This window comes from Trachinotus anak, unplaced genomic scaffold, assembly GCF_046630095.1.
Source record: "Trachinotus anak isolate AG129_WGS33_773 ecotype Australia unplaced genomic scaffold, CSIRO_AGI_Tana_v1 ptg000018l, whole genome shotgun sequence".
NCBI lineage: Eukaryota > Metazoa > Chordata > Actinopteri > Carangiformes > Carangidae > Trachinotus > Trachinotus anak.
This window is the reverse complement of record NW_027273869.1, coordinates 20,744,067-20,759,260: the sequence shown is the minus strand read 5'-3', so window position 1 is coordinate 20,759,260 and position 15,194 is coordinate 20,744,067. Positions and strand designations below refer to the sequence as shown.

The 15,194-nt window shown below is 40.3% G+C and overlaps 2 protein-coding genes across 2 annotated transcripts; both read left to right on the top strand.

Moving 5' to 3' along the window:
• The first annotated feature begins 410 nt into the window (after positions 1 to 410).
• Positions 411 to 4,107, top strand: LOC139635478 (ADP-ribosylation factor 4). The gene is made up of 6 exons (XM_071502851.1): positions 411 to 638; positions 1,000 to 1,080; positions 1,590 to 1,699; positions 1,906 to 1,977; positions 2,238 to 2,363; positions 3,315 to 4,107. Exons 1-6 carry the CDS (start codon positions 572 to 574, stop codon positions 3,399 to 3,401), a joined length of 543 nt encoding a protein of 180 aa, XP_071358952.1. The 5' UTR covers positions 411 to 571; the 3' UTR covers positions 3,402 to 4,107.
• Positions 4,108 to 6,771: 2,664 nt separating this feature from the next.
• On the top strand, positions 6,772 to 15,141 carry lta4h (leukotriene A4 hydrolase). The gene is made up of 19 exons (XM_071503030.1): positions 6,772 to 7,000; positions 8,183 to 8,313; positions 8,450 to 8,570; positions 9,221 to 9,289; positions 9,394 to 9,498; positions 10,818 to 10,870; positions 10,953 to 11,025; positions 11,955 to 12,095; positions 12,240 to 12,263; positions 12,358 to 12,428; positions 13,131 to 13,242; positions 13,357 to 13,501; positions 13,584 to 13,687; positions 13,992 to 14,062; positions 14,150 to 14,204; positions 14,285 to 14,380; positions 14,457 to 14,539; positions 14,620 to 14,724; positions 14,804 to 15,141. Exons 1-19 carry the CDS (start codon positions 6,851 to 6,853, stop codon positions 14,940 to 14,942), a joined length of 1,848 nt encoding a protein of 615 aa, XP_071359131.1. The 5' UTR covers positions 6,772 to 6,850; the 3' UTR covers positions 14,943 to 15,141.
• Positions 15,142 to 15,194: the final 53 nt, after the last annotated feature.

Below are 15,194 nucleotides of genomic sequence, written 5' to 3'. Positions count from 1 at the left end.
GCTTTAAACAAGTAAGTTCAAATAAAACATGATTCAAAATATTACATTATTCATCACAACTTTTTCACTCTCTGTCAATTAAAAGTATGCTACTTTTAAGCATACTTTTAATTGAATCAATGACAACAGGAAAATAATAATGAGTTTTGTTAATTTTATTTTTATTGTGAGTTTTGGTAATGGCTGATAAAGATGTACTGTATTGTATATATGTAACACTGTCTATAATATATAACACTGTACCACTGTTATTTTGTAGGAGCTGTGATTCGATGTCTGTTTTGATTTTCTTCCTTTACAGGATTGTTGTGTGGAGTCAAATACAAAGTTATCCAGTGTCGAGTCTTTCTAGTAAACTCGAACGCAGCATCACTTTTGAGTGCAATAAAGTTTTTTCAAAGCAGTGACGTCATTTATTCCGCGTTGGCCTGGACGTGGCACCGAGGAGGAGCTGCGCCCACTCTGGTTTATCGCTGCCTGTTCCCGGTCTGTTCCCCGGCTTTGACCAGCAGCTGCTCCCGGACTAACCGGCTGACCTCCTCCCGCCGCTAAACCGGGACCTTTTAGTGAAATGGGCCTCACGATCTCGTCTCTGTTCTCCCGGTTCTTCGGGAAGAAGCAGATGAGGATCCTGATGGGTGAGCGACGCGGTTAGGCTAACTAGCTCCGAGGCTAACCGGCCAGAGACCGGCGGGGGCAGAAAACATGCCGCATACTCTGGTTTCTGTTTTTAAACAGACTTATTTTATCACGTTCGCCATGTTAAACTCCCGGCTGCTTAACTAAATCTCCGTGTTTGACAGAAAATGCTAGAAATAGGAGCTAACACAGCTAGCCGTCTTGGGCTAACGTTCAGAGCTAACGGGGCGGTTTAAGAGCAGAGTTTAACTCTGTACGTGTTTACTGAACCTTCCGGTACCGTCAGACGAAGACTGAGGCGCTTTGTCAAGAGTTTAAGGTCACTTCCTATAGTTTAACACTCATATCTGTCTGTTTCAGTGGGTTTAGACGCAGCTGGAAAAACAACGATCCTCTACAAACTGAAGCTCGGAGAGATCGTCACCACCATCCCAACTATCGGTAAATTATCAATAATCACACCCGTGATCAGGTGATAACTGTCCGTGTAATGTGTGTCTGTCAACAGTTGTTTGTTCCTCTGATTATTAACATCACAGACAGTGTATATGTCTAATATGATGCCCCAAATAATATCTATTAATTACTAAATGATGAAGTGATGGTTTGGTCTGTGAGATATTAAAAACAGTAAAAATGTTCCTGTCAGTCTTCAAATGTTTGGTTTTGTTTAGTTTTTTGTCCCCAAAAAAATCACATATACAATACAGTAAAGCACAATACAGTACATAAAGTAAAACACAAGTGGAATAATATAATTATGTTGAACAAATAGTGAACAGTGTTGTTGAATGAAACTTAGCTGTTGTAAAGAGGTGAGAGCAGCATGTGTGTAAACACAGGATCTGGATCAGTAGTTTACAGTTTTTATTATATACAACGGTCAAATACAGAGATCAGATGTAAACCAGCCTCAGACTGACTTTAGAAAAACAATGTGTCTGTTGCAGGCTTTAATGTGGAGACAGTCGAGTACAAGAACATCTGTTTCACTGTCTGGGACGTTGGTGGTCAGGACAAGATCAGGCCTCTATGGAGACACTACTTCCAGAACACACAGGTACTGAACCAGAACCTGAGTCTGGTTGATGAGAACTGGTTTATTTCATTGGTGCCACTCTGTTTAAACATGTCTGAAATAACTCAGAAGTCTGTAGAGATCAAACTGTCCCACACTCAGACTGATTGTATTAATATGATTGGTGTGACCTCTGATGTTGATGATGTTGATCTGTGTGACCTCTGACCCCTCTGTTTGTGGTGTAGGGTCTGATCTTTGTAGTGGACAGTAATGACAGAGAGAGAGTAGCAGAGTCTGCCGAGGAACTCTCAAAGATGGTAAGCAACACAGGAGTAATTATTTTGTCAGAATAAATATTACAGTAAAATGACACTAATTAACTAATTAATTAATTAAACTTTTCTGACATCTATTGTTATTGGAAAACGATCTGATTAGCTCCGTCCATAGTGAAGAGCTCAAGTATAATGAGGGAGGAGAGAAAAAAGTGATTAATACTGACATCGCTCAGTCATCAGTCACATGACCCTGTAGATGTGTGACATCATCAGTCACATGACTCTCCCTCTCTCTGTAGATCCAGGAGGACGAGTTGAAGGAGGCGGTTCTTCTGGTATTTGCTAACAAACAGGATCTCCCCAACGCCATGGGAGTCAGTGAACTCACCGACAAACTGGGTCTGCACAGCCTGCGCAGCAGAACTGTAAGGATCAATAATCAATATGTGTCAATAAGTAATCTAAAGCAACACTATGCTCTTATTTTGAAATTAAGGTGACATGAATAGAAATGGAACAGGCTTCAACTGTTTTTTACTGCAGCTGTGTAGAGGTAAATTATAGAACCTGTTCAAATGAATGCTGAGTTTGATCCACTCTTCAGACGTGAGAACGTAATCTGATTTTATCTCGCACAGATGTGATCAGATTACCTCACGTTTGTGATCAGGTTACCTCACACAGATGGGATCAGATTACTTCACAGGTGTGATCAGATTACTTCACAGGTCTTTTCAGACTAGACAATGACTGAACTGTCCCACAGTCAGAGACACAGGCAACAGTTTGAAATAAAAACAGGCTAAAAGTGAAAAATAAAACTTGAGGGACTCAGAAGGCTGAGAAAACTTGTGGGTTCTGAGCTTAGCTTTAAAAATGTTGATGGACGGAAACACTTAACGAAAAGAGGTAAACTGTTTCCCCATTTCCCCTCAGCCTGGACCGAGGGACAACCAGGAGCAGCTGTAAGAGTAAAAGTGGTTGAAGACTAAATATTAGAAATAAATCATGTTCATACGAACAAACTGATCTTTAATCTTTGTGTTTCATGACAGATGAATAAAATATTGTAATAAGAAAAAAATTTTCTTCAAAAGAAGAATTTGGTTTTAATAATGAAGATAAAATGTTTCTTGTTTATATTGATACAGTGATTTTGTATAATACAATTTCAGTGATTAGCGAGTAACAGATAATTATTGATTATTGTTATTTATTTATTGTAACAGTTTTTATTTTATCTTGTTAAAGCTGGAAGGTGTTGATGTTCAAGTGTGTCAAATCAAAATTGTGCACTATTTCTCTGTTTAACCTCATCATGCAGTATACCTGTACAGGTGTGTCTAACTGTTTTTATCCTTTTTTTGTCTCCTCAGTGGCACGTTCAGGCCACCTGTGCCACTCAGGGTACAGGTCTGTATGAGGGTCTGGACTGGCTGTCCAATGAGCTGTCAAAACGCTAGACCATCGGGCAGGTAACAGGAAGCAGCAGACTGATGTCATCGACTGATGTCACCATGTACAAACTGATGAAGAGGAGGAGGAGGAGGAGGAGGGGCGTTTCACAGGACTGTTTTTGTTTTTGTTTTGTTTTTTTAAATTATAAATGTGTCTATCTGTAGGAGGAAGTGATGTCATGGACTCTGAGATCACCTTTATTTCCCATCATCCTCTTCTTCTGTTCTTCCTGCAGATCTTTGTTAGATCTGTTTTTCTTTTAATCCGCATGTTTTAACGGAATCATGTGACAGGAAGTGGATCTGGAGGGGCGGCGCTTATGACAGGCTACAATTGCCTGTTTTTAGAGGGTAGCGTTTATGACAGGTGATAGTTACCTGTGGGAGGCAGGGGGTGGAGTTTGTGACAGATGACTGTTACCTGTTTGGAGGTGGGGGGGTCGACTGTGTGACAGGTGCCTGTTACCTGTTGGGGTAGAGGGTTGGGTTAACGACAGGTAACAGATTTCTGTTTCTTTTTTTTAGAGGGTGGGGTTTATGAAAGGGGACAGTTACCTGTGAGGGGCAGGGGCGGAGTTAACTACAGGTGACAGTTACCTGTTGTGTGATGACTCATTCCACAGAGCCAAACCTGAAGGCCTCGTCATTCCTTATCAATGTGAAGAAGAAACAGAGACGACAATGATGCAATAAAGGTTTTTTTTTCTTCTCATCTGTTTTTGTTGTTTTTTTTCTAATAATTAAGATCATTAATATTATCATTAATATTATTAATAGTTTTACACAAATTTCAGCTTTGTGTTTCTGAAGCTCAAAACATCCTAAAAATCTTGTTTCTGTAAAGGGAAAATTTCCTATTATAATTTGGTATTTGAACACATCATCAGTTCATGTCATGAAGAAACTGAACGTGTTTTAACGAGATGTGAAGGTTTTGTTGTACTGAACGTTTGTTTTAAGAAAAATGTTCTTGTTTTAAAAATTTTCACATCTTAATATTTCTTATATTATCACGTTTTTGTTAATGCATAAAAATATGTGTTATAACAAATTTTGTTGAACATTTTCTTGTTATAAGATAAATGTAGATGTTTTTGTTATGGGGGAAAAATGTGATGTTACAGTTACAGGAAATGCAACAAGAGAAATAATATTTTATAATGTGAAGAAGAAACGTATTAAAAGCACTTAATGTTATGTTAAGGCACCAGTCTATTGGTCTAACAAGGAGATTTTTAATTGTTTGTATGTTCTTACTGTGATAAAAAAAATCAGTCTTTTAACTTAATACTTAATAACAATATTTTACTTTAAATAATGAAAATTAATGTGTTAAATTAGTGTGTTGAATTGATTTGTGTAATTAAGTTTTGTGATAAGATAGATTTAAGCATCATCACTGTCAGTTCATTGAGGACGCATTTTCATGATACAGAAAATATCTTGTAAAGGAAGTCGTTGAAATTAATTTATCATTAATAAGAAACAGATTTTTTTTTGCTGCTGTGATTTTGTTATATTAAAACTTTTACATTGTTACACAAAGTCAACACATCTCGTTAAAACAACCCACTGTTGTAACATGTTGAAAACATGAATAATATTTTCTCAAATGGTGTACAATGCTCCTGTCTTGGAAACCACATCTATGTCTCATATTCTTCATTTGGTATATAACATTACAATCACTGACTGATGCTGCTGGCTCAACCTGATCCTGATCCTCTCTGGACCTGATCTAGTTAACAGACACTAAGTCAAAGCTGACAGCACCAGAAATGTAATCAATACATCGATTCTGAAGATGATCAGTTTATCACATGGTGACTGATGAAAACCAGCACAGGTCACGTGGTCCTACAACATGATGCTGAATGTGTTTTTTATTCTTTAAAAGAATCTGAATAAACTAGAACGTCTCCTGTGAACAGACTGAAAACTACTGAGGCTAAACTGACTTGTCAGCAGGTGTGTCTCCGCCCATTTCACCTGTGGATTCATTTACACAACAACTGTTGAGAGACGTCGTTCCTCATCAGGAAGAAGGTGGCTATTGGTTTAGTCGAAGCCCCCAAACTGCCTACTCCAGGCCCCACCTGTCTGCAGGGAAAAGCAACAAGAAGAGTTGCACAGGTAAGCAGCGATGCATTCAGAGGCCAGCGGAAACGTTTGAATACATGAGCAGAGGAGTAAACCGGGGCTACCGACTGAACCGGGTCGTCGAGGTATCCCACACACCCAGCTGGTTTCTGAAGATGTCAGAACCGAAAACAGACACCGAGTTGTCTGCAGGGCTCTGTGAGGACCTTTATGTAGCTGCAGAGACCAGTGTGTTTCATCTCTTCTGTCTGCCACAGGTAGTTTAACATCTGTAATGTTTAATGATAACACCCGTCATTTTCCCATTTTCTAAAGATATTTCAGTCAAAAACTATCAAAAGTACAAAGTAAATCAACGAAATCTCCGGTTGATGTGGTAGAAAAGAGAAAACGTGTTTTTGTCAGAGAAGAACAAACTGGTGAACTTTCCTGCAGCAGTGGAAAGTGAAATTCAATTCAATTAAATTTTATTTGTGTAGCGCCAAATCATAATCTACATGATCTCAAGGCTCTTTACAGGGTCAGGTCCAGACCTCACTTTGTTACAGAGAAAAACCAACAGGAACAGCTGTGTAGGTCATGGTGTTATCAATAATAATGATAGATAATAGTGGTTAATAGTAGGTTGATGATGACAAACCCTCTGTACAAACTCTCAGTACACCCTCTGATCATCACCATGACAACACTACTGCAGGAAGTACGACTGTTCACTCAATGAACGAATCTTTCAGTAATAACATGATAACGAACAAACTGATCTTTAATCTTTGTGTTTCATTACAGATGAATAAAATATTGTAATAAGAAAAACAATTTCTTCAAAAGAAGAATTTGGTTTTAATAATGAAGATAAAATGTTCCGAGATGTTTCTTGTTTTTAATGATACAGTGATTTTGTATAAGAATTTTTTTGTGATTAACGAGTAACAGATAATTATTGATTATTATTATTTATTTATTGTAACAGTTTTTATTTTATTTTACGGTGTTTATGTTCAGGTGTGTCTGACCTTTTTTTTAATCTACATTTATTTTATATTGAATTGTTCTGTGCTTTAATGTTAGAGAAAACTGAGATATTTTTCTAAAATGTTACTCTCTGTGATTACACGACTCCACCGCTGTTAAACAAGTTATCACAACACTTTTATAATTTATAGAAATCAATTGTAACTGAATTGTACATCAGTGAGACTTCAAAATAAAAGCATGTGTTCTGCTGCGCCTGTCCTGCGGCCTCTTTTATTCTGAAAATGCCAGTACCGGATGTGATTGAAGCATGTTCCTGTAGATAAACCGGCCGTCTGTCTGACAGTCGGTCCAGTCTCTCCGTTGTTACCGCATACAGCACCATGTCTTCAGACCCGTGCTCCTTCTCCTCCTTCACCAGGTGCGTTACCAAACACCTGAACCTGTCCTTCCACTTGGACTTCGACAGACACGTCATCAGGGCCAAGGTGGAGCTCACCGTGGAGGCTCTGGAGGACCGCTTCTCTGCTCTGGTAATGTTAACGGACCCCGGTACACCCGATGCTCTGCTCCGGTACGGCAGTATGTTAGCTTCCAAGCTAACGGTCTCATTTATTCAGTGGAAAACAGGCAGTTTTTGTCCTCACCGTGTTACTGGTCCCTGAAGTGGTCTTCAAATAAGGCTGAACTCCTGCTAAAAACTGCGATAATTTAAATGAAGTCTGGTGTGTATTAGAACACTGTAATATACAGTAAATGAGTAGCCTACTGTTCGACACTGACTGCAGAACTTACCTGTAAACATCCACCAGCAGGTTTTCAGGTGTCAGTTACGTGTTGTCTATTTTTAATTTTTAGAATTGAGCTTGTGAAGTTTATGGTCTTTGAATAAGGAAACTTTAAACTGCTCTTTTTTAAATGGAGTTTGGCATGATGTACTTGAGCCACAAGACGGGGTAAATTTATCCAGGCTGTTCAGTCCTGGGCTTTGACATAAAGGCTGATCCACCAGAACAAGTGTGTTCACCTGAGATCAGTGTGTGACAGGTGAGTGTTTAGTGCACAGCAGAGCTGACTTTCACTTTGCAGTTTAAATATATAATATAAATATAATATAACGTTTTAAAAATCCTTTAGGTGACCCTCTTTAAATATATATTTCTAATTTTACAATATTGATATTATTGTATTTTATATTTCAAGTATAAGTGTATAAGCGTCTCGCTGCACACAAGAATATCTCAGTCCAGACTGTTCTTATCTGTGTTTCCCCAATGGTGGAACAAGAGTTTCAAGAACATGTCTAACTAGCAGTTACTATGCACCTTTGATTCACTTCCTTATAGAATCTCTCAGCATGTATTTTATGTATTTGTATGTGTGTGTGTGTGTGTGTGTGTGTGTGTGTGTGTGTGTGTGTGTGTGTGTGTAAATGTATTTCATTAGATACATTAATGAGGATATTAATATTTTCAGGTAAGAAAATCTTAAATTTATATGTTGTTGACTGGAGTTTCGTGTGACATAGCAGAGATTAGACAAACTGAACTTATCGTGGTTGTACTTTCTATAACTTTGATTTGAAGTGTAGATATTAGGTCACAGCCTGACAGGTGAGTGTTTATCAGCAGGTATGTCTCAGCTGCCAGGTACTGACTCAGCAGGTCTCACTTCGATGAATCTCATGAATAAGTGTGCTGTTTTATCTGCTGCAGACTTTGGACACCAGAGACCTGAAGATTGTTTCAGTGTCGGCCAATGGACAGACGGCCCGCTTCAGCCTGGGCCCCAAACACAGCTTCAAGGGGACGCCACTTGACATCACACTGCCCTTTGACCTCTCCAGGTGACCTCATCTGTCTGACATGTTGTAACTGTCTTCTTCTCCTTCAGGAGTAACATGTGCTGACTGTATTGTGTGTGTGTGTGTGTGTGTGTGTGTGTGTGTGTGTGTGTGTGTGTGTGTGTTCTGGACCAATCAGAGGGCAGCATGTGATCGTGGAGGTGACCTATGAGACGTCTCCATCTGCATCAGCTCTGCAGTGGCTCACACCTGAACAGACTGCTGGGAAGAAACAGCCCTACCTGTTCAGCCAGTGTCAGGTCATCTTTCACTTTTTATTCTTCATCGTCACAGAAACCAGTTTAACGGCAGCTGATCACCTGATCAACATTCACCAAATGGGTGTCAGCATACAAATGATGTTGTGTAACTGTGGACAGTTTGAGGATGTGGTTCTTTCTCCATCACCTTCATCAGTTACAGTGATGAAGACAGACGAGAACACGTTGCATCTCTTTGTTCTGCTCTCTACATCCTTCCTCTTTATTGTGGTTGTGGCTGTCCAAAGGATGATTCTGTTTTTGTTCAATGACAATGACAGATCCACATGAAGCCTGTCGGAGTGACTCAAATGAGGGGAGCTCCTGGTTTCTGACGTCTCACAGGGAACTATAAAAACTGACGGTCAGATGAACAGGAGATCTGCCTCGTCAGTGTTTAGTGAGCGAATCCTCACTCTGGTTTTCTGAAATCCAGTCTGGTCTAGTGGCCTTTCAGCCCCACTGAAGACCAGCTCCTGGGGATGGGTGTGTTTAAACAGGAAGTGTGTCCTCAGACGTCATCATTAACTCTCCGTACATCATGTCCTCATTTAGTTTTTTATTTCTGACACAAACTGAAACACCTCACACCTGTTTTTCTACCTGGTTCTTCTCAGTGAATCGCTGTTGCCCTATATTTTGTCTCACAGGCTCATCACTGCAGGAGTATGGTCCCCTGTCAGGACAGTCCGTCCATCAAGCACACCTACTATGCTCAGGTAACACAGACAATCACCTCCTCCACAGGTGTGACTGTGTCTTGTGTCCTCTCAGGTGTCTCTACCTGTCTCTCAGGTGTGACTGTGTTCTGTCTCTTCTTCAGGTGTCTGTTCCCAAGGATCTGGTAGCTGTGATGAGTGCAGTGAGAGATGGACAGGAAGTTGATCCTCAGGACAACAATCGCATCATCTACAGATTCAGACAGCCAGTCAGTATCCACTCTTCTGCAACCTGAAATGCCTTTTTTTCCATCTGACATTGAAAGCAGCATTAGCATTAAGGTTATAATTAGTACCAAACAATACAGGACACTACCACATGTCAGACATGTAAAACCACAGAGTGATCAGACAGGTGTGTTACTGAGGCCTGTTATCTTGACTCTATGTCATGGTTAATTAATGAAGATGTTAATCAATCTGCAGGAAGTTCATCTGCAAAAATTCTGTTTCCAGCTTCTCAAATGTGAATATTTGATGGTTTTCTTCCTGTAATCACAGTAAACTGAATATCTTTTTGGCTGGAGCGCAACATCAAGGCCAGACCTGTAACCGGCTGAGTGATAAGGTTACACCATTGGTCTGCTGGCCGAGCGCCATTTCCTTATTGGTCATTGCTCTTTCAAAATGATTTGGCACGAATAAACAGCATTGACAACTTGGTGCCTTTGTCTCCAGAATAACCAACATTTCAGACCCTTTAGTGACTCTTTTTCAAAAAGTTCTGCCCTTCAAGACTGGAACCAGCTGATACTAGAGCTGAATGATAAATATGACAAAGTCCAGTCAGATACAAGGTTTAAACCAAGTCCTATTGGGTTGTTTGTTGGTCAAAGCTCTAATTTCACACGCAAGACGTTTTTCAGTTTTGTTCAGTTTTGTTATGTGTTTTTGATCAGAATGATGAATAAAGTGAATAATCTGATCAGTCAGATGGATCAGTTGTTAGATGATCTGAGGCTCGTTTCACAGACAATTAAAAAATATGAAAACTCTAAAGTTTAACAGGTGTTTACCAAAAGCATTGTAACTGAAGACTCAATTCAAAACTAGAATCATTGTTGCTATTCATTCATTTAAGTCTATATCATCCAGGCCATTGTTTAACAGTTCCTAATGCATTTTCTGTTGATCAACTAATCGATTAATAATTTCAGCTCTGGATCAAAGTTGAACTATTACAAATATTCATAGTGCTTCTTCTTTCAAAAGTAAACTCTCCACCTCACTTAAGGCATGTTCACTTTATGCCTTCATCATGGAAACAAGCACAATGGTGCAAAGTTCTATATTCACACCTTTTTTTTCTGAGTCATGTTTTCTGTTTTTTTCTGTGGAAGATTTTGAGTTAATTACATTTAGAAGGGAATAATGGTCTATACTGGGACCTATAGTGAGCAGTATAATAAATCAGACTTTAAAATTTGCTCAATCTTACCCCTCTAAATGTTTTCATGTGTCACACTCAGTTTAACATATGATGATGTTAAAGTTTAAAGTTTAGCCACTGTCCGACCTCTGTCCTCAGGTGCCCATGCCTTCCTACCTGATAGCAATCGTGGTTGGAGCCCTGGAGAGCAGGTACTGTCTCTCAACTGTTCACCAATCTTCATGTTACCTGCAGCAGGTAAAAGGATGTATCTGTGTTCTCATTGGTTTACAGGGAGATTGGTCCGAGGTCTAGAGTCTGGTCTGAGAAAGAGTTTGTGGATAAAGCAGCGTTTGAGTTCTCTGAGGTGAGTAACCATCAAAGCTGTGAACACGATGAAACCACTGGTTTTACTGAGACCAGCACCTCACTGACTATAACACACACATTTCATTATTTATTTTTGGTGCTGGGGTCACAATAATTTAGGCTGAACATAATAACACATACAATATATATACATACATACATACTTTTATTCATACATACATTTTATGACTTACTATATTATGACATTCCTTCTGACTTACTGTACTATGGTATACTGTGACAGTTTTATCATCATATACTGTGACATTTTTGACGCACTATACCATTTAATTTTCACAACTTATTATATCGACATTTTTATGACATAGTATGACATTTTTTGACTTAGTATACTATGACATTTTAAATGAAATACTTCAATGTTACTTTTTAATTCCCCAGTGCCTGGGTTCAAGTCCACCCTGTAGCCTTTGCTGTGTATCATTATCTCTCTCTCTCTTTCCAATTTTCCCATCTCTCTCACTATGACTGTAATAAAGGCAAAAGCCTGAAAAAAATACTTGAAAAAAAGAAATATACTCTATCTCTCCTAACTTTCTCTCTGAGTTATTGTTTTATAAGTAAATACAAGCGAAATCACAGCTCAGTCTTTGTCTTTCATTTGTGTGTTTGGTGATGTTGTCAGGTGACGTCACAGTTATAAAATCAGATTTTGACCACAGGCGGTTAGGCCACATATTAGGTTTTGACCCAGTCTGGTTATTTTTATATATTATTTTACATTTTTAAGATATACTATACCATTACATTTTACATGACATACCATACTATGGCATATTATGACATACATGCTGTGACATTTATTATACTCTGCCAGTTTAATGATTTAGTATTGTATTGTTGTGGTTTTGGTCACCTCTCTTACCAAGGCCCTGACTGAAGTGCATGTGTGTCTTGGTTTTTCAGACAGAGACCATGTTGAAGACAGCTGAGGACCTGGCTGGACCATATGTTTGGGGTCAGTATGACATCCTGGTTCTTCCTCCTTCTTTCCCCTATGGAGGCATGGAAAATCCCTGTCTGACCTTCGCCACCCCAACACTGCTGGTACACATATACACTAACACATGTTAACACATAAAGGTCATAAGGTTAAAATTCATAAGATTATTGGTTTTCTCGTGTCACCTATGTAATGGCATCATGTGACCTCTAATCAGCTGTTTACTAAGAGTGTGTATCTTTTTACAGGCAGGAGATAAATCTCTGTCTAACGTGAGTAAAGACTGACACTGTTTGAATTTTAAGCTTGATGTGTATAAATGCTTGTGTTCATGACGACTTCATCATATGTTGTTCATCCTGTCAGGTTATCGCCCACGAGATCTCCCACAGCTGGACCGGTAATCTGGTGACCAACAAGACCTGGGAACACTTCTGGTAACACACATAGTCAAATACTGAACAGACATGATGCTCTGATTCCTTGTCGAGGAAATAGGCCTTGGCTTTAGAAGAAAATACTATCGTGTTCAGGGCTACAGACTAACTTTTTCCACCACTGCTGGATACTGATAATGTGATTAAAATACCTTGAGCTGGACTTCAACATGGCCAATCCAAATATTCACCAGATTGATGGAGGATCCGTGCAGAGACAATCTTGTGTTGTTTGGCACTGGTCTGCCATAAAGAATGAACTGTCCACATGCTCCATCTTTGCTGTGAGTCAGATTCATTTGAACACCTTAATAATTCAATTTAGAGAATGGCAGCTCCTTCCCTCGAAGTGTGATCGGCTGTATTGAAAATTATTGTCATTTACTGATTAGTAGATTCATCCTTTGAAATGCTGCAGCTCCATCTGTCCCTGCAGAGTCAAGCTTCAGGCTGATGTTGTACTTTTACAAGTATTTCATGTTTAAAGTTTGCAGTCGAGTCAGCAAACTTAGGTCCTTTCTTTACAGAGTCTCCGCCACATAAACCCTAACCTTAAACTTAAACGAGCCCTTCCCGTCGAGCAGGTTTATGTTCTTCTGGTCTCAAATATTGTGATGGAGAAAAGTTGTGTTGCTTTGTAATGACTCAACTCAAATCTGCAGTTGTGATGCTGCAGATGCTCATGGTTTGTTGTATCTTCAGGTTGAACGAGGGTCACACGGTGTACCTGGAGAGGATGATTGGCAGGTGTATGGAGAGTGAACAGTTCAGACAGTTCAAAGCTATGGGGGGCTGGAAGGACCTGCAGGACTCGGTGAGAACCTGAACCCTGTTTTGATTTTTTACATTTTGTTAGTGTTGAACGTCACCTATTTCACATATCCTGAGTTTGTCCAGTTTCTTCTCACCTGTCCGTATTATCTCTCAGGTGAACACATTTGGGGCCAACAACCCTCTGACTAACCTGATCCCCAGTCTGCAGGACGTCAACCCCGATGACGCCTTCTCCTCTGTTCCCTATGAGAAAGGCTTTGCTCTGCTGTATCACCTGGAGGAGCTGATGGGAGGCCCAGGTAACATACCTGTTTACATCACAGAGTAAACAGGTGTATTTATAGTGTTTATTCACCTGTTGGTTTTTTTTTTATCTGCCAGAGGTGTTCATGGGATTTGTGAAGTCATACATCCAGCTGTTTGCCTACAGCAGCGTCACCTCAGAGGAGTGGAAGAACTACCTGTTCACCTACTTCAAAGACAAGGTGAGACACACCTGGATGATTCCAGTAAATCAGACGAGATGTTGGGAGGCACCACAGATGCTGCTTCAGCTGGCAGGTCATGATCAGCCTGAGGGGGGGTCAGATGCTAAAATTTGTGTGAGGCGTTTGAGAACTAAAAGAAAGTTCTGAGGTTTTGATTGTTTGTGCAGTGAACCAGATCGTGGCAGGTCTGGATTGTGGACTTCACTGTTTTCTGAGAACCTGAAGGTGTTGGAGGTTTCGTCAGTTCCTCAGTTTCTGCAGCAGGTTTTCTTTCAGTAATGGTCTGTGTTTTGTCTCTGAGGTGGACATCCTGAACAAGGTGGACTGGAACGCCTGGATGTTTACTCCTGGGATGCCTCCTGTCAAACCTCAGTAAGTGGATCCTGTCAGACCTCCATCAGGTCTACAAGTCCTTCTCCCTGATAACTGTGTTGATGTAGTTTCATGGTTCTGTTTCAGGTATGACACCACGCTGGCTGATGCCTGCATCGGTCTGAGCCAGAGGTGGATCAAGGTAAGACCTTGTCCTGACAAGGACCTGTTCTCTATTCTTTATGTACAGTTATGAAACCTTTGTCCCGTGTCCCCGTTCAGGCCACAGACCAGGATCTGAGCAGCTTCAAACAGTGTGATGTGAAGTCACTGTCATCCCACCAGCTGATCGAGTTCCTGTCCCTCTTGCTTCAGGAGGTAAACCACTTCAAACCACCACAGTTCACTTCACTGAAAGTCCACTTCAGTCCACTTCACCTTTCTGTTTCCTCAGGATCCTCTCCCTCTGACTCACGTGAAGAAGATGCAGGAGGTTTATGATCTGAACGCCTCTTTGAACTCAGAGATCCGCTTCAGGTGAGAGTCCTGCATCAGGTCCTCAGTGGACTTTGACTTCAAACCCTTCCTCCTCCTGATTGGCTCTTCTCTCCCTGCAGGTGGCTGAGGTTGTGTGTTCGGTCCAGGTGGGAAGAAGCAGTTCCCATGGCGCTGAAGATGGCGACAGAACAAGGCAGGATGAAGTTCACAAGACCACTATTCAGGTATGAACCAGGATTTACCTTCGCTTCATTTTCCTCCACTCAGTCTGAAGAAATTCTCAGAGATGAATTTTACTTTCAGGGAGGTCTATAACTTTGAAAAGTACCGTGAGGAAGCAATGCGAGTGTTTCTGGCCCACCGAGCAGCGATGCACCAGGTCACCTCCGGACTGGTCGCCAAAGACTTGAAGGTGGACGCCAGCCAAACCACCAGCCTTTAAAACCAGTCAGAAACCAGTATGAATACACACGACAACAGTATCAGCAACCAATCACAGCTCTTTGTTCTCCCCTCTCACCTGTCAGCTGTTTTTCTCTCTGACTGTATCTGTAATGATTTTTTAGTTTCTCTGGATGAAAATGTTTGACATCAGAGAAGAAGAAATGATTTTATAAAGAAATAAAATCTGTCTGTGTTGACTTTGTCTCTGTTGTCTTCTGTTGTCTCCATTGTCTTAGTCTCTCACAGAAAT